At 41.7% G+C, this 21951-nt stretch overlaps 1 protein-coding gene across 3 annotated transcripts in view; it reads right to left on the bottom strand.

Annotated features, from left to right (window-relative positions):
* The window catches only part of GRIPAP1 (GRIP1 associated protein 1), a 151213-nt gene that overhangs the window by 74582 nt on the left and 54680 nt on the right, over positions 1-21951 (bottom strand). For 2 of the 3 annotated variants that reach the window (XM_053695508.1, XM_053695511.1), the window contains 6 exons: positions 14354-14431; positions 13960-14052; positions 11139-11273; positions 4636-4731; positions 4344-4556; positions 2836-2949 (listed from right to left, as the gene is read on the bottom strand). In XM_053695508.1, coding sequence (XP_053551483.1) covers positions 2836-2949; positions 4344-4556; positions 4636-4731; positions 11139-11273; positions 13960-14052; positions 14354-14431 — 729 coding nt within the window. The remainder of the gene's footprint in view (positions 1-2835; positions 2950-4343; positions 4557-4635; positions 4732-11138; positions 11274-13959; positions 14053-14353; positions 14432-21951) is intronic. The other variant, XM_053695509.1, reaches the window with a different exon arrangement.

The following is a 21951-nucleotide window of genomic DNA, read 5'->3' on the forward strand; positions in this document are numbered from 1 at the left end:
ATATTATGTCATTTGCAGCTATATAAAGCACAAATTAATTGCATAATTTATCATAAATGTATTTAATTATAATTACATATTTTTAATACTGGCTAATTTTAGCTTAAAGGGACACTCAAATCAAAATAAAACTTTCATGCTTCAGATAGATCACACAATTCTAAACAACTTTCCAATTTATTTCCATTAACAAAATGTCTACAGTCTTTTTATATTTACACTTTTTGAGTCACCAGCTCCTACTGAGCATGTGCAAGAATTCACAGACTATACGTATATGCATCTGTGATTGGCTAATGGCTCTCACATGATACAGGATGAGTGAAAATAGCTATAACTTTGACATTTGTCAGACAAAATCTACTAATCATTTGAAGTTCGGGCTAAGTGCTATTGTATTGTCTTTTTAACACACATTTGTTGATTATGAAAATCTACTGAATTTACAGGTAATTTAATATTGGCTAAAATTTTAGCTGAGTGGTCAGTAAAATTAGCCGGGTGGTGCACCCGCTAATAAAGTCCAGAGGAGAACACTGACATTACAGCACCCAACCCCTATAAAATCATAATGACTTCTATCATATTAGGACTTTCAGTCCATACTACATGGCTACAAAAGCCCGGCATCATAACAGCTTTGTAGGCCAGTTAGGAGTTTTTATGGTTTCTGTATGAACTCCACATTGTGAATTTTTAAATGGAATAAATAAATAAATGTATGTTTTATTACTGCAGATTGAACCCGTCTAGATCTTTATCATGTATGGAGTTCAGTACATGAGAATCAATAACCCAAAGGGCTCTCCGTTCTTACTCTCGGCACTCATGTGTTACACTTCCCGGGTCATTCAGCAGTGAGCCCTGAATTTGAAAAAGCATCAAACATACAGATTTATATGTTGTTACCAGAGAGAAGAAACCAACACTCTCACTTGGTGAGTGAGCTGCAGCTTTACATATAAGTATATCGGCTAGAGTGGTTTATTCAATTCTCGATGATAATAATAATAAGGGTTATTTTTGGTCACAACTAACGGATTTGTAAAGCGTTTAAGGAATATATGTTTACTATTTATGATTGTGACAGCTTTGCAACACTAATCCTTCTGTTATATCGGAATAACTCCTAGCCCCAGTGAATCACCTGTTACAGCCCCATCACATTATCACTATTCCGAGACTATCAGCTTTTCATCCTGGCCACGAGCTGCTATCAAATCAAAATAAAGAACAGCCTCTTATACCATTAAAGTGACGCTCAGATCCTACAACCAACACAGCTCAATATAGTGATTCAGGACCTCTGACCCCAACAATGTATTTAAAGGGACAGTTAAAAGGATACTAAATCATTTTTTGTCTTTCATGATTCAGCTAGAGCATGCAATTTTAGGCAACTTTCATTCTCTTGCTATCTTTATTTGAAAAAAAAACCCACCCAGGAATCTAAGTTATGGAGCTAGCCAATTTTTGGCTTAGAACACTGGACAGCACTTGCTCATTGGTGGCTACATTTAGCCACCAATCAGCAAGCGCAACCCAGGTGCTGAACCAAAAATGGGCTGGCTACTAACCATACATTCTTGCTTTTAAAGTAAAGATAGCAAGAGAACGAAGAAAAATTGATAATAGGAGTAAATTAGAAAGTTGCTTAAAATTGTCTGCTCTATCTGAATCATGAAAGAAAAAATTGGGTATAGTGTCCTTTTAACACGTGGTAATTACAAGACATTTCTGTTGTTATGCTGTAGAATAACACAACAGCAAAGTCTCAATTATTTTTAAAAACAAATTAACATCCTTTTTACTGCTATTAGTTTTCAATAGCCAAACTCCACCCACCATTTGCCTCATTTGGAGAAGCCAATCTGAGCTTTAGTCCGCAGACAACAAGGCTAACCGCTGTAATAAAGTTAGTATAAAGTGCATTGTTTTGCAATTGTTATCTGATAAAGCCAATTAGGGACAGATATGTCACAGAGTTAGCCTTGAGAAGTCAGCAGGTGCATTTCCAGCTCGGAGAATTAGAAATTGCTCAATTTTCATAGCTACATTACATAAAAAGGGGTAAAATAAGTAATGAAAATATATTGCAAAGCTGTTTCATTACACATAACTAAGCATGATATATTAAAAAAAGTGAAGTAAATCCCTTTGAAGGGGTTAAACAAATGGTAGGCTAGGTTCATGCGAACCTGACATCTTTATAAAATGTAATACTTTTTGCATTAGTCCTTTTGACTCACAAACACTATCCCATACTGGTCCTCATCAGTTCACCACAACTCACAGCCCTCAGGGGTTGAGACAAAGGGGTCGATTTAAGAAGCAACGGATGCTGCTTCCGACCCACTCCGCTTCAGTTCTGCCTGAAGCGGAAGTTAAGAAGCAGCGATGTGCGGCGGACATGATTTGCTATAGTGGATCATGTCTGTCAGCACCATGATAAATTTACCCCCATGGGGCAGATTTAACAACCCCGAATCTAGCCATCTCACCCTGTTTCCGCGCGAGCCTTCAGACTTGCCGAAAACAGGAGTTAAGAAGCGACGTCTGGCGGACATGATACTCTGTAGCGTATCATGTCCGCCTGGCAATAATAAATCGGCCCCAAAGTCACATCCTGAGTAGCAGATTAAAGCATATAACCCCTATCGATTTATCCTAATTCCCAGCCCAGTTCACTAAATCACAGGTCTTATTATTCTGATTAACACCTCTTTTATTATTGCAACCCACAGCGCCTATCATTCATCTTAACTCTACTTCTCTTTCACTCCATCATAACCCTCAGAATTCCACAGCAGCCTTCAAATTAGCCGCTTATCTCACCTCTGCTTCCTTAAGCCTCCTTTCAAACCAGCCTTTGGTTCCCTCTAGTGACTGGATTTGTAAGCGCAGCTCTTCGGTTGTCTGTTGCAAACCCTCCAGCTCTCTGCTGCGAGCCTGAAAATGATATATATAATTATCTGTCTGCAGGCAATAAAGATATGCTGCTTCCAAACTTCATCTGTGTATATCTGGATCAATTATTATGGATAATTTATTATCAGAATATTCTGTGCACGTTCCATGTATTCTCCTCATCTGGATTAATAAAGCTTCTGCGTGTAATCATGTATTGTTATATCTTTAGGTCCTGCATCTCCTCTGTCTCCATCTCTTCTCCCAAATACTTCAGGGTCATCCCCCCCAAGTGTATTCTGAAATATCTTCCCAACAATTCATCTCTTTTCCAAATTCCCAACTGTCATCAGGTTCACCCCTCCCTATGATGATCTTTTCTTATTCTCTTAAAGTTTCTCATGTCTACCGAATTCACATTCTCAGCTGTCCCTAGGCATTCATGTCCATTTAATTAATGGTTTTTTTTTACTATGTAATCGTCTTAATTCCTAAATCGCACCTCAGGTGACTGCTCTCCAGATACCATCACCTTTCCATGCCTCAGCTGCTCTACTTCCTAGATCTACCTCAAGGGATTGCTCTCCAGATACCATCACCTTCTCATGCCTCAGCTGCTCTACTTCCTAGATCTACCTCAAGGGATTGCTCTCCAGATACCATCAACTTCTCGTGCCTCAGTTGCCCCTCTTCATAGCTGCGCCGCAAGTGACTGCTCTCATGATACCATCACCTTTCCATGCCTCAGCTGCTCTATTTCCTATATCTACCTCAAGGGACTTTTCTCCAGATACCATCACCTTCTCATGCCTCAGGTGCTCTACTTCCTAGATCTACCTCAAGGGATTGCTCTCCAGATACCATCACCTTCTCGTGCCTCAGTTGCCCCTCTTCATAGCTACGCCGCAAGTGACTGCTCTTATGATACCATCACCTTTCCATGCCTCAGCTGCTCTACTTCCTGGATCTACCTCAAGGGATTGCTCTCCAGATACCATCACCTTCTCATGCCTCAGTTGCCCCTCTTCATAGCTGCACCGCAAGTGACTGCTCTCATGATACCTTCACCTTTCCATGCCTCAGCTGCCCTACGTCACCGCAAGTGACTGCTTTCCGTGTACCATCAGCTTCTCATGCCTTAGCTACATGCTTTAACTATCACATCCCTTGGTTGGTCAAAGTTCCTCCACTTCACCCTACTGATATATTCTTATTCCTCAAAAGCCCCTCAACCCTTTCACTCTTGTTCCTGTCCCCGAGCCTCCCCCTCATGAGCTCCTACTACAATACAGTTAATGCCTTAATGGCCTTTATGGGCAATATCTCATCTCTCTATGCTGCAGCTGCCCCATGTTTCCTTCACACTGAGATACTCCGCTACTCCTCCTCTCCTCCTTCTGGTGCACCACTCACACTGCTCTATGCAGATATCTCACCTTCTCATCCCTAAGTTGCCCTTTAAGTTCCTCCTCTCCCCGATGCTTTTCTTCATGTAGCTCCCTGAGTTCCTTTTCATACTTGGCCCTTATACTTAGTACTTCCTTCTCATGCTGAAGTCTCACATTCCCCAAATCCTCTTTGTGCTTGGTCTTCTCTTGTAGCATCTCAATAGCCATCTCATCCAGCATGGCTTTCCTCTTGTCAGCACTCTACAAAACCAGAATGGATATTGTCAGTTAACAGGAGGGCACTGTGACAGGAATTACTAACCAGGGAGGACGAAAGTACCTTGCGAGTTTCATCAAGCTCTTGCTGCAAGTGCTGTATTTCTTGAGTGTGTTCCTGCAGTTGCTCCAACAGGCGAGTATTAGCACGGACAGACTCCTATGCAGAGGAAGAGACAGGAGAAACACAGACTCTGATTTAGTGGAACAATTAACTTAGACTCATATGTTATGTGTTGCAACAGTCTTTACCCCCCCCCCCCCCATAGGTGTCATAATGTAATTTAATTTATTGGTGTTACAATGTCAAAATCACATGAATCTGACTTAAAAACATAATTTATGCTTACCTGATAAATTCCTTTCTCCTGTAGTGTAGTCAGTCCACGGGTCATCCATTACTTATGGGATTATATCTCCTCCCTAACAGGAAGTGCAAGAGGATCACCCAAGCAGAGCTGCTATATAGCTCCTCCCCTCTACGTCATACCCAGTCATTCGACCGAAACCAAACGAGAAAGGAGAAACTATAGGGTGCAGTGGTGACTGGAGTTTAAGTTAAAAATTTTTAGACCTGCCGTAAACAACAGGGCGGGCCGTGGACTGACTACACTACAGGAGAAAGGAATTTATCAGGTAAGCATAAATTATGTTTTCTCCTGTTAAGTGTAGTCAGTCCACGGGTCATCCATTACTTATGGGATACCAATACCAAAGCTAAAAGTACACGGATGACGGGAGGGAAAGGCAGGATCTTTACACGGAAGGAACCACTGCCTGTAGAACCTTTCTCCCAAAAACAGCCTCCGAAGAAGCAAAAGTGTCAAATTTGTAAAATTTTGAAAAAGTATGAAGTGAAGACCAAGTTGCAGCCTTGCAAATCTGTTCAACAGAGGCCTCATTCTTAAAGGCCCAAGTGGAAGCCACAGCTCTAGTAGAATGAGCTGTAATCCTTTCAGGAGGCTGCTGTCCAGCAGTCTCATATGCTAAACGTATTATGCTACGAAGCCAAAAAGAGAGAGAGGTAGCCAAAGCCTTTTGACCTCTCCTCTGTCCAGAATAAACGACAAACAGGGAAGAAGTTTGACGAAAATCCTTAGTTGCCTGCAAATAAAATTTCAGGGCACGGACGACGTCCAGATTGTGCAGAAGTCGTTCCTTCTTTGAAGAAGGGTTAGGGCACAATGATGGAACAACAATCTCTTGATTGATATTCCTGTTAGTGACTACCTTAGGTAAAAACCCAGGTTTAGTACGCAGAACTACCTTGTCTGAATGAAAAATCAGATAAGGAGAATCACAATGTAAGGCCGATAACTAAGAGACTCTTCGAGCCGAGGAAATAGCCATTAAAAACAGAACTTTCCAAGATAACAGCTTGATATCAATGGAATGAAGGGGTTCAAACGGAACACCTTGCAGAACGTTAAGAACTAAGTTTAAGCTCCACGGCGGAGCAACAGTCTTAAACACAGGCTTAATCCTAGCCAAAGCCTGACAAAAGGCCTGAACGTCTGGAACTTCTGACAGACGTTTGTGTAAAAGGATAGACAGAGCTGAGATCTGTCCCTTTAACGAACTAGCAGATAAACCCTTTTCTAAACCTTCTTGTAGAAAAGACAATATCCTAGGAATCCTAACCTTACTCCATGAGTAACTCTTGGATTCGCACCAATATAAGTATTTACGCCATATTTTATGGTAAATTTTCCTGGTAACAGGTTTCCTAGCCTGTATTAAGGGGTCAATCACTGACTCCGAGAATCCCCGCTTTGATACAATCAAGCGTTCAATCTCCATGCAGTCAGCCTCAGAGAAATTAGATTTGGATGTTTGAAAGGACCCTGAATCAGAAGGTCCTGTCTCAGAGGCAGAGACCATGGTGGACAGGACGACATGTCCACTAGATCTGCATACCAGGTCCTGCGTGGCCACGCAGGCGCTATTAGAATCATCGATGCTCTCTCCTGTTTGATCCTGGCAATCAATCGAGGAAGCATCGGGAAGGGTGGAAACACATAAGCCATGTTGAAAACCCAAGGTGCTGTCAGAGCATCTATCAGTACCGCTCCCGGGTCCCTGGACCTGGATCCGTAACAAGGAAGCTTGGCGTTCTGGCGAGACGCCATGAGATCCAGATCTGGTTTGCCCCAATGCTGAAGCAGTTGGGCAAACACCTCCGGATGAAGTTCCCACTCCCCCGGATGAAAAGTCTGGCGACTTAGGAAATCCGCCTCCCAGTTCTCCACGCCTGGGATGTGGATCGCTGACAGGTGGCAAGAGTGAGACTCTGCCCAGCGAATTATTTTTGAGACTTCCATCATCGCTAGGGAACTCCTTGTCCCTCCCTGATGGTTGATGTAAGCCACAGTCGTGATGTTGTCCGACTGAAACCTGATGAACCTCAGAGTTGCTAACTGAGGCCAAGCCAGAAGGGCATTGAAAACTGCTCTTAATTCCAGAATGTTTATTGGAAGGAGTCTCTCCTCCTGAGTCCATGATCCCTGAGCCTTCAGGGAATTCCAGACAGCGCCCCAACCTAGCAGGCTGGCGTCTGTTGTTACAATGGTCCAATCTGGCCTGCTGAAGGGCATCCCCCTGGACAGATGTGGCCGAGAAAGCCACCATAGAAGAGAATCTCTGGTCTCTTGATCCAGATTTAGCATAGGGGACAAATCTGAGTAATCCCCATTTCACTGACTTAGCATGCACAATTGCAGCGGTCTGAGATGCAGGCGTGCAAAAGGTACTATGTCCATTGCCGCTACCATTAAGCCGATTACCTCCATGCATTGAGCCACTGACGGGTGTTGAATGGAATGAAGGACACGGCAAGCATTTAGAAGTTTTGATAACCTGTCCTCTGTCAGGTAAATTTTCATTTTTACAGAATCTATAAGAGTCCCCAAGAAGGGAACTCTTGTGAGTGGCAATAGAGAACTCTTTTCTACGTTCACCTTCCACCCATGCGACCTTAGAAATGCCAGAACTAACTCTGTATGAGACTTGGCAGTTTGGAAACTTGACGCTTGTATCAGAATGTCGTCTAGGTACGGAGCTACCGCTATTCCTCGCGGTCTTAGTACCGCCAGAAGAGAGCCCAGAATCTTTGTAAAGATTCTTGGAGCTGTAGCTAACCCGAAGGGAAGAGCTACAAACTGGTAATGCCTGTTTAGGAAGGCAAACCTTAGATACCGGTAATGATCCTTGTGAATCGGTATGTGAAGGTAGGCATCCTTTAAATCCACTGTGGTCATGTACTGACCCTTTTGGATCATAGGTAAGATGGTCCGAATAGTTTCCATTTTGAACGATGGAACTCTTAGGAATTTGTTTAGGATCTTTAAGTCCAAGATAGGTCTGAAGGTTCCCTCTTTTTTGGGAACCACAAACAGATTTGAGTAAAACCCTTGTCCGTGTTCCGACCGCGGAACTGGGTGGATCACTCCCATTAGTAAAAGGTCTTGTACACAGCGTAGAAACGCCTCTTTCTTTATCTGGTTTGCTGACAACCTTGAAAGATGAAATCTCCCTTTTGGAGGAGAAGCTTTGAAGTCCAGAAGATATCCCTGAGATATGATCTCCAACGCCCAGGGATCCTGGACATCTCTTGCCCAAGCCTGGGCGAAGAGAGAAAGTCTGCCCCCCACTAGATCCGTTTCCGGATCGGGGGCCCTCACTTCATGCTGTCTTAGGGGCAGCAGCAGGTTTTCTGGCCTGCTTGCCCTTGTTCCAGGACTGGTTAGGTTTCCAGCCCTGTCTGTAGCGAGCAACAGTTCCTTCCTGTCTTGGAGCGGAGGAAGTTGATGCTGCTCCTGCCTTGAAGTTACGAAAGGCACGAAAATTAGACTGTTTAGCCCTTGGTTTGGCCCTGTCTTGAGGCAGGGCATGGCCCTTACCTCCAGTAATGTCAGCGATAATTTCTTTCAAACCGGGCCCGAATAATGTCTGCCCTTTGAAAGGGATGTTAAGCAATTTAGATTTAGAAGTCACATCGGCTGACCAGGATTTAAGCCACAGCGCTCTACGCGCTTGAATGGCGAATCCGGAGTTCTTAGCCGTAAGTTTAGTTAAGTGTACTACGGCATCAGAAATAAAAGAATTAGCTAGCTTAAGGACTTTAAGCTTGTCTATAATCTCATCCAATGGAGCTGTGCTAAGGGTCTCTTCCAGAGACTCAAACCAGAATGCCGCCGCAGCCGTGACAGGCGCAATGCATGCAAGGGGTTGTAATATAAAACCTTGCTGAACAAACATTTTCTTAAGGTAACCCTCTAACTTTTTATCCATTGGATCTGAAAAAGCACAACTATCCTCCACCGGGATAGTGGTGCGCTTAGCCAGAGTAGAAACTGCTCCCTCCACCTTAGGGACCGTCTGCCATAAGTCCCGTGTGGTGGCGTCTATTGGAAACATTTTTCTAAATATAGGAGGGGGTGAAAAAGGCACACCGGGTCTATCCCACTCCTTGTTAACAATTTCTGTAAGCCTTTTAGGTATAGGAAAAACGTCAGTACACGCCGGTACCGCAAAATATTTATCCAGCCTACATATTTTCTCTGGAATTGCAACCGTGTTACAATCATTCAGAGCCGCTAATACCTCCCCTAGTAATACACGGAGGTTCTCAAGCTTAAATTTAAAATTTGAAATGTCTGAGTCCAGTTTACTTGGATCAGATCCGTCACCCACAGAATGAAGCTCTCCTTCCTCATGTTCTGTAAATTGTGACGCAGTTCTTACCCCAGAGTGATCGCGTTTACCCCTAAATTCTGGCAATTTAGATAGTACTTCAGTCATAACATTAGCCATGTCTTGCAAAGTGATTTGTATGGGCCGCCCTGATGTACTTGGCGCCACAATATCACGCACCTCCTGAGCGGGAGGCGAAGGTACTGACACGTGAGGAGAGTTAGTCGGCATAACTTCCCCCTCGTTGTCTGGTGAAATTTTCTTTACATGTACAGATTGGCTTTTATTTAAAGTAGCATCAATGCAATTAGTACACAAATTTCTATTGGGCTCCACATTGGCCTTTAAACATAGTGAACAAAGAGATTCATCTGTGTCAGACATGTTTAAACAGACTAGCAATGAGACTAGCAAGCTTGGAAAATACTTTTCAAATAAATTTACAAGCAATATAAAAAACGCTACTGTGCCTTTAAGAAGCACAAAAAACTGTCACAGTTGAAATAACAATGAACCAAATTAGTTATAGCAACCAAATTTTCACAGTAAATGCATTAAGTTAGCAAAGGATTGCACCCACCAGCAAATGGATGATTAACCCCTTAGTACCCAAAAACGGATAACAATTTAATATTAACGTTTTTATCACAGTCAAAACACACTCTCACAGGTCTGCTGTGAGTGATTACCTCCCTCAAAACTAGTTTTGGAGACCCCTGGGCTCTGTAGAGACGTCCTGGACCATGGAGGAAGAAATAGGAAGACTGTGACTGAATTTTTACTGCGCAATAAAGCGCTAAAATAGGCCCCTCCCACTCATATTACAACAGTGGGGAAGCTCAGTAAACTGATTTTATTCAGAAACAAACGACAGCCATGTGGTAAAAATCATGCCCATAAAGTTTTATCACCAAGTACCTTAGAAAAAAACGATTAATATGCCAGTAAACGTTTTAAAAATAAAATTATGAAATGTTATTAATAAGCCTGCTGCTAGTCGCTTTCACTGCAGTGGAGGCTCAAATATTACTTAAATATATACAGTATTTTCTTAGTGAAGTTCCATTCCCCAGAAATACCTCAGTGTAAACATACATACATATCAGCCTGATACCAGTCGCTACTACTGCATTTAAGGCTGCACTTACATTACATGGGTATTAGCAGTATTTTCTCAGTCAATTCCATTCCTTAGAAAATAATATACTGCAACATACCTCCTTGCAGGTGAACCCTGCCTGCTATCCCCTGTTCTGAAGTTACCTCACTCCTCAGAATGGCCGAGAACAGCAAGTGGATCTTAGTTACGACCGCTAAGATCATACACAAACTCAGGTAGATTCTTCTTCTAATGCTGCCTGAGAAGAAACAACACACTCCGGTGCTGTTTAAAATAACAAACTTTTGATTGAAGAAATAAAAACTAAGTTTAACAACCACAGTCCTCTCACACGTCCTATCTATTAGTTAGGTGCAAGAGAATGACTGGGTATGACGTAGAGGGGAGGAGCTATATAGCAGCTCTGCTTGGGTGATCCTCTTGCACTTCCTGTTAGGGAGGAGATATAATCCCATAAGTAATGGATGACCCGTGGACTGACTACACTTAACAGGAGAAATGTAACTTTTCACTCAGTCTATATTATACAATGCAAATCTCACTGGAGCCGTACTTTTCCTAGTAATGTTTGGCCCTTAAAGATTATCCACTATTTTCATGTTTTTGGTATAGCTTTATATAAGAAAATAACTTTTTATTTTTTTATTTTGGTCACCAAATTGAAGAAATTCTATACACCCCCACCAGTAGAACAGTGCACACGTCTAGAACAAGAGGGCATGCAAAGACTGTGTACAGCAGTAAGACCTGCTCACCTGAAGCTGAGTTTTCAGATCATCTCTTTGAGCCAAAAGACTCTCCTTTTCATTCTGCCGCTGCTGCAATTCTGCTGTAAGGGCTAAATTCTGGTCCCGGAGGAGACTGTGCTCTTGTGTCCTAGAAGTCTGAATCTGTCACAGACACAGGGAAAGCTCTATCTGAATAAACAGCAGTTTCTTGCCCTAGCTGTGCTCACTCGCTCTAGCTCGTCTTGTAGACTTTGGTACTGCTCCTTGTTTGACCTAGCTCACCCTTGTGTTCTGGGAATGGCTGCCTCACCATCCCAGACTCCATTGCAACATGAAACACAGTCTGTATGGTTTGATCCCCCTTCCCTTTAAAAGTCTTCCCTCTCTCATTCAGGCATCACTTATGTTCTCTTGCCTTACATGAACCTATACAGTCACACTCCACCACAATCTCAATATAGTATTGCTCACTAAGACTTCAGCTAGTTAAAGGGATAGGAAACCCATGATTCAGATCGAACACGTGATTTTAAACAACTTTCTAGTATATTTCTATTATCAAATTTTCTTTGTTCTCTTGGTATCTTTTGTTGAAAAGCAGGGATGTAAACTTAGGAGCCGGAATATTTCTGGAGCACTATATTTTTAAAATTAAAATCGTATGCTCTGTCTCATTCAAAAAAGAAAATTTTTAGGTTTCATATCCCTTTAAGGATTTTTAGTTAGAAACTACATAGGAAAATACTAATTATTAATGTACTAAATTTAACTGAATATATACTACTCACATTAAGACACCTTTCGATGCTTTTTATTTTAAAAAAAACTCTTGTGGGTTGCACGTGGCACGTTGTTTGGTTGGCCCTACTGTAGCTGGTCTAATGTGTGATATCTATGCTCTGGGTACTAGTGAATTACTCAGTGTATATATATATATATATATATATATATATATATATATATATATATAAATTAACAAGTAAGGCATTGCATTTTTTATCTAACTGTGTAAATATAGCCATAGCAAACTGCTAGAACTGTTGAAGGAAATTAAGGCTCTTAAAGTTTAATATGCTTCTTGTAGCTAGATTTAGGTAATAATGCTGTCAGTAAATATTTGCTTAAAAGGGACAACGTACTCAAATATATTCAGTCATGTATATGAAATATCAGCGTCTAAAACATAATGTAAACTGAAATGCTAATGTTCATTAGCGTATATGCATTTTTAAATCTCTTTTGTAACTCTGTATAGTATTAACTGTTAGTGATTTAGTGGATACTGTTAAAATGTTTGTGTTGGCCTCATATATATATATATATATATATGCATCCACTTAGTTGTTTAGATCCCACCAATAGGTCATCCATCTGGGTGCATTATTGAAGTACAATAGGCAGATAAGGATATGCACTCTCAGGTCAAATTTATTGACGTTTCGGGGTCACACTTAACCTCTTCTGTGTAGGTATTAATGAACATTCATATTCCTCAGAATATAGATAGATAGATAGATAGATAGATAGATATCAAAATAACAAGAGTATTGCATTGAGCAATGTTACTTTTTAATTGGACTAACTATACATTTATAAGATGACAAGCTTTCGGAAGAGTGTCTTCCTTTTTCAAGTCTGAAGCAATACTCTGAATACTCTGAAGAGTATTGCTTCAGACTTGAAAAAGGAAGACATTCTTCCGAAAGCTTGTCATTTTCTAAATGTATAGTTAGTCCAATTAAAAAGTATAATTGCTCAATGCAATACTCATTATTTTGATATCTAAATCTCTGGACTAACTCCAATCAATAAATATATATATATATATATATATATAAAATCAGTGTTCTCTAGCTAATGCTTTTTCCCTCGGAACCCAATAATCTAAGGCTCTCTCCACTCTGGTTAGATTATTTAAGAAGTTTTATCAGTACTGTGAGGTCCCTCAAATAATTTTATAAAGACAAATTTTAGCTTAAGAGTTGTTTATCTAGCTATGAAGGGTTGTGGTTGTGAAGGAGAGGCACATACAAAATATAATCTAAAAAAACAAAGATTTTACAAGGTTTTTCTCCATGCTAGCTTTTTATTTTTTTTTTATCATCTGCCCTTAGTCATGCCTTACATGCTCATTGCTTTGGCTCCATTTCTCTCTCACACAGCTCCACAAAATCTGTTAACTAGGTATGCTTATTACCTTGCACCATTCACCACCTCTTTTTCCCTTGAAGACAGTTCTCTTACTACATCATCCATCTCAAAAGTTATTGCATCATCACAAGCTCTCTCATACCAACAATGTAACCTTGCTTTCTCCTGCCTGACTTTCTCCCTCTTAACAGCATGGGGGTATTTCCTTTCAGCTGTCATGTCGCACGTGTTCTATACCATAAGCACAGCTCTTTGCTCTATAGTTTTACTTCCATTTTGCATCTGCATAAATCTCTGTTTCTAATTTTTGCCTAACTATACAGAAGCTTTCGGTAAAACTGGTGGCCATGTCATAGCCCCATTTTTCATTCAACTTCAACTATGACATGGCTTGCATTGTCCTTTAGAAACGTTATTCGTTTGGACTCTCTGGCCTGGCTGTTCCTCTTGTATTAGCATGGTTTCTATTTGCTCGTTCTTTCCTTTTATGCTTACATCATCTCGCTTACTCGAACACTTGTACTAGCAGCACTAACACAGCTAGCCCTAAATCTGTAGAATGGCCGATTTACTCACTCAAACTAACCGAATTCTTACTCTTAATTTCCTGTGTCCCATTCTGTGTCTCTTCATTTCCTCTGGTTATTTCCCTATCTGTGCTCTAACAAACCTGCATCCGTTGTAGTGAAAACAGTACCTGCTCTAACGCTGCCAGGTTGGTGCGCAAAGCATCGTTTTCCTGGAGAATATTTTCCACCTGCTCCTGGCTCACCGCGCTCTGACAAGCCACCTGTCCCCCAGACAACACATAGCACAATGGAAAAGAAAGGGAGTAGGATACAAGAGGTAAAGAAGAAGATAGCAGAGATAAAGTTGATTGTAGCGAGTGAAGAATAGTGAGCAAGAAACCACAGAAAGAGAAGGCACCATACACAAAAGGAGGAAGGAAAAGGGAGCAGATACAGAGAGGTGAGTGCAATGAATGGGAGAAGAAAAACAGGAGAGATTTTAGTAAATAAGGAAGTTTTAAGCCTTTAGAAATAGAGAGAAAACAATAATAAAACCGTAAGCTGCGTAGGGGCAGGGACTACCTGTTGGTGCAGGTCTTGCACGGCTCTCTCATGCTCCTCATTCTGGCTCTTCAGCTGCTCCCTAAGCTCACCACAGCTCTGTAAAACAAAGCCAAATAAACCACTGGGAAGGCCAGCAAATAGACCCGGCATGCAACCATTATCACAACCTATTACAGAGTAGAGCTGCTGTAGCGCATGCGTATGTCATGTGACTACAGTAAAGAAGCACACTCGTGTCACTTTGCTTTTATAGTCTAAAAGACATAAATCCTTTTAATTTAATACATAAACATGGGTCATTTAAAGGACATAGAAGTTTAATAGAAAGCTGGATTGCATAGCCCCAACATATTACTTAATAGCAGCTACTGCTGAGCAGCTCTGAAAAAAAACAGAATTTATGTTTACCTGATAAATTACTTTCTCCAACGGTGTGTCCGGTCCACGGCGTCATCCTTACTTGTGGGATATTCTCTTCCCCAACAGGAAATGGCAAAGAGCCCAGCAAAGCTGGTCACATGATCCCTCCTAGGCTCCGCCTACCCCAGTCATTCGACCGACGTTAAGGAGGAATATTTGCATAGGAGAAACCATATGATACCGTGGTGACTGTAGTTAAAGAAAATAAATTATCAGACCTGATTAAAAAACCAGGGCGGGCCGTGGACCGGACACACCGTTGGAGAAAGTAATTTATCAGGTAAACATAAATTCTGTTTTCTCCAACATAGGTGTGTCCGGTCCACGGCGTCATCCTTACTTGTGGGAACCAATACCAAAGCTTTAGGACACGGATGAAGGGAGGGAGCAAATCAGGTCACCTAAATGGAAGGCACCACGGCTTGCAAAACCTTTCTCCCAAAAATAGCCTCAGAAGAAGCAAAAGTATCAAACTTGTAAAATTTGGTAAAAGTGTGCAGTGAAGACCAAGTCGCTGCCCTACATATCTGATCAACAGAAGCCTCGTTCTTGAAGGCCCATGTGGAAGCCACAGCCCTAGTGGAATGAGCTGTGATTCTTTCAGGAGGCTGCCGTCCGGCAGTCACATAAGCCAATCTGATGATGCTTTTAATCCAAAAAGAGAGAGAGGTAGAAGTTGCTTTTTGACCTCTCCTTTTACCAGAATAAACAACAAACAAGGAAGATGTTTGTCTAAAATCCTTTGTAGCATCTAAATAGAATTTTAGAGCGCGAACAACATCCAAATTGTGCAACAAACGTTCCTTCTTCGAAACTGGTTTCGGACACAAAGAAGGTACGACTATCTCCTGGTTAATGTTTTTGTTAGAAACAACTTTTGGAAGAAAACCAGGTTTAGTACGTAAAACCACCTTATCTGCATGGAACACCAGATAAGGAGGAGAACACTGCAGAGCAGATAATTCTGAAACTCTTCTAGCAGAAGAAATTGCAACCAAAAACAAAACTTTCCAAGATAATAACTTAATATCAACGGAATGTAAGGGTTCAAACGGAACCCCCTGAAGAACTGAAAGAACTAAGTTGAGACTCCAAGGAGGAGTCAAAGGTTTGTAAACAGGCTTGATTCTAACCAGAGCCTGAACAAAGGCTTGAACATCTGGCACAGCTGCCAGCTTTTTGTGAAGTAACACAGACAAGGCAGAAATCTGTCCCTTCAGGGAACTTGCAGATAATCCTTTTTCCAATCCTTCTTGAAGGAAGGATAGAATCTTAGGAATCTTAACCTTGTCCCAAGGGAATCCTTTAGATTCACACCAACAGATATATTTTTTCCAAATTTTGTGGTAAATCTTTCTAGTTACAGGCTTTCTGGCCTGAACAAGAGTATCGATAACAGAATCTGAGAACCCTCGCTTCGATAAGATCAAGCGTTCAATCTCCAAGCAGTCAGCTGGAGTGAGACCAGATTCGGATGTTCGAACGGACCTTGAACAAGAAGGTCTCGTCTCAAAGGTAGCTTCCATGGTGGAGCCGATGACATATTCACCAGATCTGCATACCAAGTCCTGCGTGGCCACGCAGGAGCTATCAAGATCACCGACGCCCTTTCCTGATTGATCCTGGCTACCAGCCTGGGGATGAGAGGAAACGGCGGGAATACATAAGCTAGTTTGAAGGTCCAAGGTGCTACTAGTGCATCCACTAGAGCCGCCTTGGGATCCCTGGATCTGGACCCGTAGCAAGGAACTTTGAAGTTCTGACGAGAGGCCATCAGATCCATGTCTGGAATGCCCCACAGTTGAGTGACTTGGGCAAAGATTTCCGGATGGAGTTCCCACTCCCCCGGATGCAATGTCTGACGACTCAGAAAATCCGCTTCCCAATTTTCCACTCCTGGGATGTGGATAGCAGACAGGTGGCAGGAGTGAGACTCCGCCCATAGAATGATTTTGGTCACTTCTTCCATCGCCAGGGAACTCCTTGTTCCCCCCTGATGGTTGATGTACGCAACAGTTGTCATGTTGTCTGATTGAAACCGTATGAACTTGGCCCTCACTAGCTGAGGCCAAGCCTTGAGAGCATTGAATATCGCTCTCAGTTCCAGAATATTTATCGGTAGAAGAGATTCTCCCCGAGACCAAAGACCCTGAGCTTTCAGGGATCCCCAGACCGCGCCCCAGCCCATCAGACTGGCGTCGGTCGTGACAATGACCCACTCTGGTCTGCGGAAGGTCATCCCTTGTGACAGGTTGTCCAGGGACAGCCACCAACGGAGTGAGTCTCTGGTCCTCTGATTTACTTGTATCCTCGGAGACAAGTTTGTATAGTCCCCATTCCACTGACTGAGCATGCACAGTTGTAATGGTCTTAGATGAATGCGCGCAAAAGGAACTATGTCCATCGCCGCTACCATCAAACCTATCACTTCCATGCACTGCGCTATGGAAGGAAGAGGAACGGAATGAAGTATCCGACAAGAGTCTAGAAGTTTTGTTTTTCTGGCCTCTGTCAGAAAAATCCTCATTTCTAAGGAGTCTATTATTGTTCCCAAGAAGGGAACCCTTGTTGACGGAGATAGAGAACTCTTTTCCACGTTCACTTTCCATCCATGAGATCTGAGAAAGGCCAGGACGATGTCCGTGTGAGCCTTTGCTTGAGGAAGGGACGACGCTTGAATCAGAATGTCGTCCAAGTAAGGTACTACAGCAATGCCCCTTGGTCTTAGCACAGCTAGAAGGGACCCTAGTACCTTTGTGAAAATCCTTGGAGCAGTGGCTAATCCGAAAGGAAGCGCCACGAACTGGTAATGCTTGTCCAGGAATGCGAACCTTAGGAACCGATGATGTTCCTTGTGGATAGGAATATGTAGATACGCATCCTTTAAATCCACCGTGGTCATGAATTGACCTTCCTGGATGGAAGGAAGAATTGTTCGAATGGTTTCCATTTTGAACGATGGAACCTTGAGAAACTTGTTTAAGATCTTGAGATCTAAGATTGGTCTGAACGTTCCCTCTTTTTTGGGAACTATGAACAGATTGGAGTAGAACCCCATCCCTTGTTCTCCTAATGGAACAGGATGAATCACTCCCATTTTTAACAGGTCTTCTACACAATGTAAGAATGCCTGTCTCTTTATATGGTCTGAAGACAATTGAGACCTGTGGAACCTCCCCCTTGGGGGAAGCCCCTTGAATTCCAGAAGATAACCTTGGGAGACTATTTCTAGCGCCCAAGGGTCCAGAACATCTCTTGCCCAAGCCTGAGCGAAGAGAGAGAGTCTGCCCCCCACCAGATCCGGTCCCGGATCGGGGGCCAACATTTCATGCTGTCTTGGTAGCAGTGGCAGGTTTCTTGGCCTGCTTTCCCTTGTTCCAGCCTTGCATTGGTCTCCAAGCTGGCTTGGCTTGAGAAGTATTACCCTCTTGCTTAGAGGACGTAGCACTTTGGGCTGGTCCGTTTCTACGAAAGGGACGAAAATTAGGTTTATTTTTGGCCTTGAAAGGCCGATCCTGAGGAAGGGCGTGGCCCTTACCCCCAGTGATATCAGAGATAATATCTTTCAAGTCAGGGCCAAACAGCGTTTTCCCCTTGAAAGGAATGTTAAGTAGCTTGTTCTTGGAAGACGCATCAGCTGACCAAGATTTCAACCAAAGCGCTCTGCGCGCCACAATAGCAAACCCAGAATTCTTAGCCGCTAACCTAGCCAATTGCAAAGTGGCGTCTAGGGTGAAAGAATTAGCCAATTTGAGAGCATTGATTCTGTCCATAATCTCCTCATAAGGAGGAGAATCACTATCGACCGCCTTTACCAGCTCATCGAACCAGAAACACGCGGCTGTAGCGACAGGGACAATGCATGAAATTGGTTGTAGAAGGTAACCCTGCTGAACAAACATCTTTTTAAGTAAACCTTCTAATTTTTTATCCATAGGATCTTTGAAAGCACAACTATCTTCTATGGGTATAGTGGTGCGTTTGTTTAAAGTGGAAACCGCTCCCTCGACCTTGGGGACTGTCTGCCATAAGTCCTTTCTGGGGTCGACCATAGGAAACAATTTTTTAAATATGGGGGGAGGGACGAAAGGAATACCGGGCCTTTCCCATTCTTTATTTACAATGTCCGCCACCCGCTTGGGTATAGGAAAAGCTTCTGGGAGCCCCGGGACCTCTAGGAACTTGTCCATTTTACATAGTTTCTCTGGGATGACCAACTTGTCACAATCATCCAGAGTGGATAATACCTCCTTAAGCAGAATGCGGAGATGTTCCAACTTAAATTTAAACGTAATCACATCAGGTTCAGCTTGTTGAGAAATGTTCCCTGAATCAGTAATTTCTCCCTCAGACAAAACCTCCCTGGCCCCATCAGACTGGTTTAGGGGCCCTTCAGAACCATTATTATCAGCGTCGTCATGCTCTTCAGTATCTAAAACAGAGCAGTCGCGCTTACGCTGATAAGTGTGCATTTTGGCTAAAATGTTTTTGACAGAATTATCCATTACAGCCGTTAATTGTTGCATAGTAAGGAGTATTGGCGCGCTAGATGTACTAGGGGCCTCCTGAGTGGGCAAGACTCGTGTAGACGAAGGAGGGAATGATGCAGTACCATGCTTACTCCCCTCACTTGAGGAATCATCTTGGGCATCATTGTCATTGTCACATAAATCACATTTATTTAAATGAGAAGGAACTCTGGCTACCCCACATTCAGAACACAGTCTATCTGGTAGTTCAGACATGTTAAACAGGCATAAACTTGATAACAAAGTACAAAAAACGTTTTAAAATAAAACCGTTACTGTCACTTTAAATTTTAAACTGAACACACTTTATTACTGCAATTGCGAAAAAATATGAAGGAATTGTTCAAAATTCACCAAAATTTCACCACAGTGTCTTAAAGCCTTAAAAGTATTGCACACCAAATTTGGAAGCTTTAACCCTTAAAATAACGGAACCGGAGCCGTTTTTAACTTTAACCCCTTTACAGTCCCTGGTATTTGCTTTGTTGAGACCCAACCAAGCCCAAAGGGGAATACGATACCAAATGACGCCTTCAGAAAGTCTTTTCTATGTATCAGAGCTCCTCACACATGCGACTGCATGTCATGCCTCTCAAAAACAAGTGCGCAACACCGGCGCGAAAATGAGGCTCTGCCTATGATTTGGGAAAGCCCCTAAGAATAAGGTGTCTAAAACAGTGCCTGCCGATATAATCTTATCAAAATACCCAGATTAAATGATTCCTCAAGGCTAAATATGTGTTAATAATGAATCGATTTAGCCCAGAAAAAGTCTACAGTCTTAATAAGCCCTTGTGAAGCCCTTATTTACTATCTTAATAAACATGGCTTACCGGATCCCATAGGGAAAATGACAGCTTCCAGCATTACATCGTCTTGTTAGAATGTGTCATACCTCAAGCAGCAAGAGACTGCTCACTGTTCCCCCAACTGAAGTTAATTCCTCTCAACAGTCCTGTGTGGAACAGCCATGGATTTTAGTAACGGTTGCTAAAATCATTTTCCTCATACAAACAGAAATCTTCATCTCTTTTCTGTTTCTGAGTAAATAGTACATACCAGCACTATTTTAAAATAACAAACTCTTGATTGAATAATAAAAACTACAGTTAAACACTAAAAAACTCTAAGCCATCTCCGTGGAGATGTTGCCTGTACAACGGCAAAGAGAATGACTGGGGTAGGCGGAGCCTAGGAGGGATCATGTGACCAGCTTTGCTGGGCTCTTTGCCATTTCCTGTTGGGGAAGAGAATATCCCACAAGTAAGGATGACGCCGTGGACCGGACACACCTATGTTGGAGAAAAGGCTGCTTTAACCTTTCTTTAAAAACGAACGTTTGGCACCATATGCATGCGTGATCTGCTGATCTGAGACCTTGGAGCTGATTGGTGGGTACACTTCCTCCAATGTACATGAAGAGTAACTACCATAGAAAACGCCACCGAAAACCAGCACCCAGAGTGTACAAGTGATGCCTATTTGGTTATTGAAAAAGACAACAAGATACAAATAATACATCTAACTGCTATAAGCTATTAGAGTGTACATAACACATATACATTTTGACTGGCCAGTCACATACTAAATATATTATTTGATTTCACTTTGAAACATCATTTATATTTATGTTTGCATGAAATACCATTTTCTTACATATTATAATAACATTATTCAAACTAAGATCATCTCCTTCTAATATAATTTTAGTTTCTAATATAATTTTAGTTGAATATTTGTGTTATCCATGTTTAGACTTTTTTGATAGCCTTTTTTGGCTAACTTTTTAGGCGCAACTACACTAACTATATCTCCTGAAAAAGACACATTGCGTAGTGTTTTCAAAAAGTATACGGAAGCTGTAAAGTTTCAGTATACTCTTGACTTTCACGTCTCTAAACACTTTAATATTTTAGGAATGTTATGAGTACAGCATGCCTTTAAAGGAAACATGAAAGACAAAATTAAACTTTAATGCTTTGACAAATTTGTGAGTATCTCAAGAGGATTTGGAATAATTCTATTACTTTGCGCATGTACAGTACAGTCTGACATTTTAGAGGTATATATGAATATTTGGTCTAGATTAAACCTATATTCAGCATTATTGTAGTAGTCCCTTAGTAGTAGACAGGACAGACTTGCGTATACATATATGTATGTACAGCTAAAAAGATCTACAGGAAACACAAGAAAACAGAAATCACAACCTTGACATCTAGAAATGGAGTTTTGCAATTATGCTTTTAATAAGTTTGTTTTAATTCATATTCACATTTTCATGATTGTAAGTTATAGTAATTTCATTTTCTTAAATGCGATTTCTATCAGCAATTGCATAGTTGTGATACAACAGTTTGCCGGTCAGTCTTGTTTATTAGTGGCCAAGATCTTTTGCACAGGTTCTCCCAGTAAACAGAAGCCCCAAAATTTGTGTTTTAAAAAAGTTACTAGAACCTTGTGCCGCCATATTCTTACAGATGTAGCTATCCTTCAAAGACAAACCTTGTTCTGTATAATAACAAGGTTTTAGAATTGTTGACAATATTTAAACCTTGTCACTTAGCAGTTTCATGATTTACTATATGAGAATAATTTCCAAATTCAGAATTCCAAAATCCAAACTTATTCTAAAATCCAAACTTATTCTAAAATCCAAACTTATTC

Source organism: Bombina bombina, chromosome 12 (genome assembly GCF_027579735.1).
Source record: "Bombina bombina isolate aBomBom1 chromosome 12, aBomBom1.pri, whole genome shotgun sequence".
NCBI lineage: Eukaryota > Metazoa > Chordata > Amphibia > Anura > Bombinatoridae > Bombina > Bombina bombina.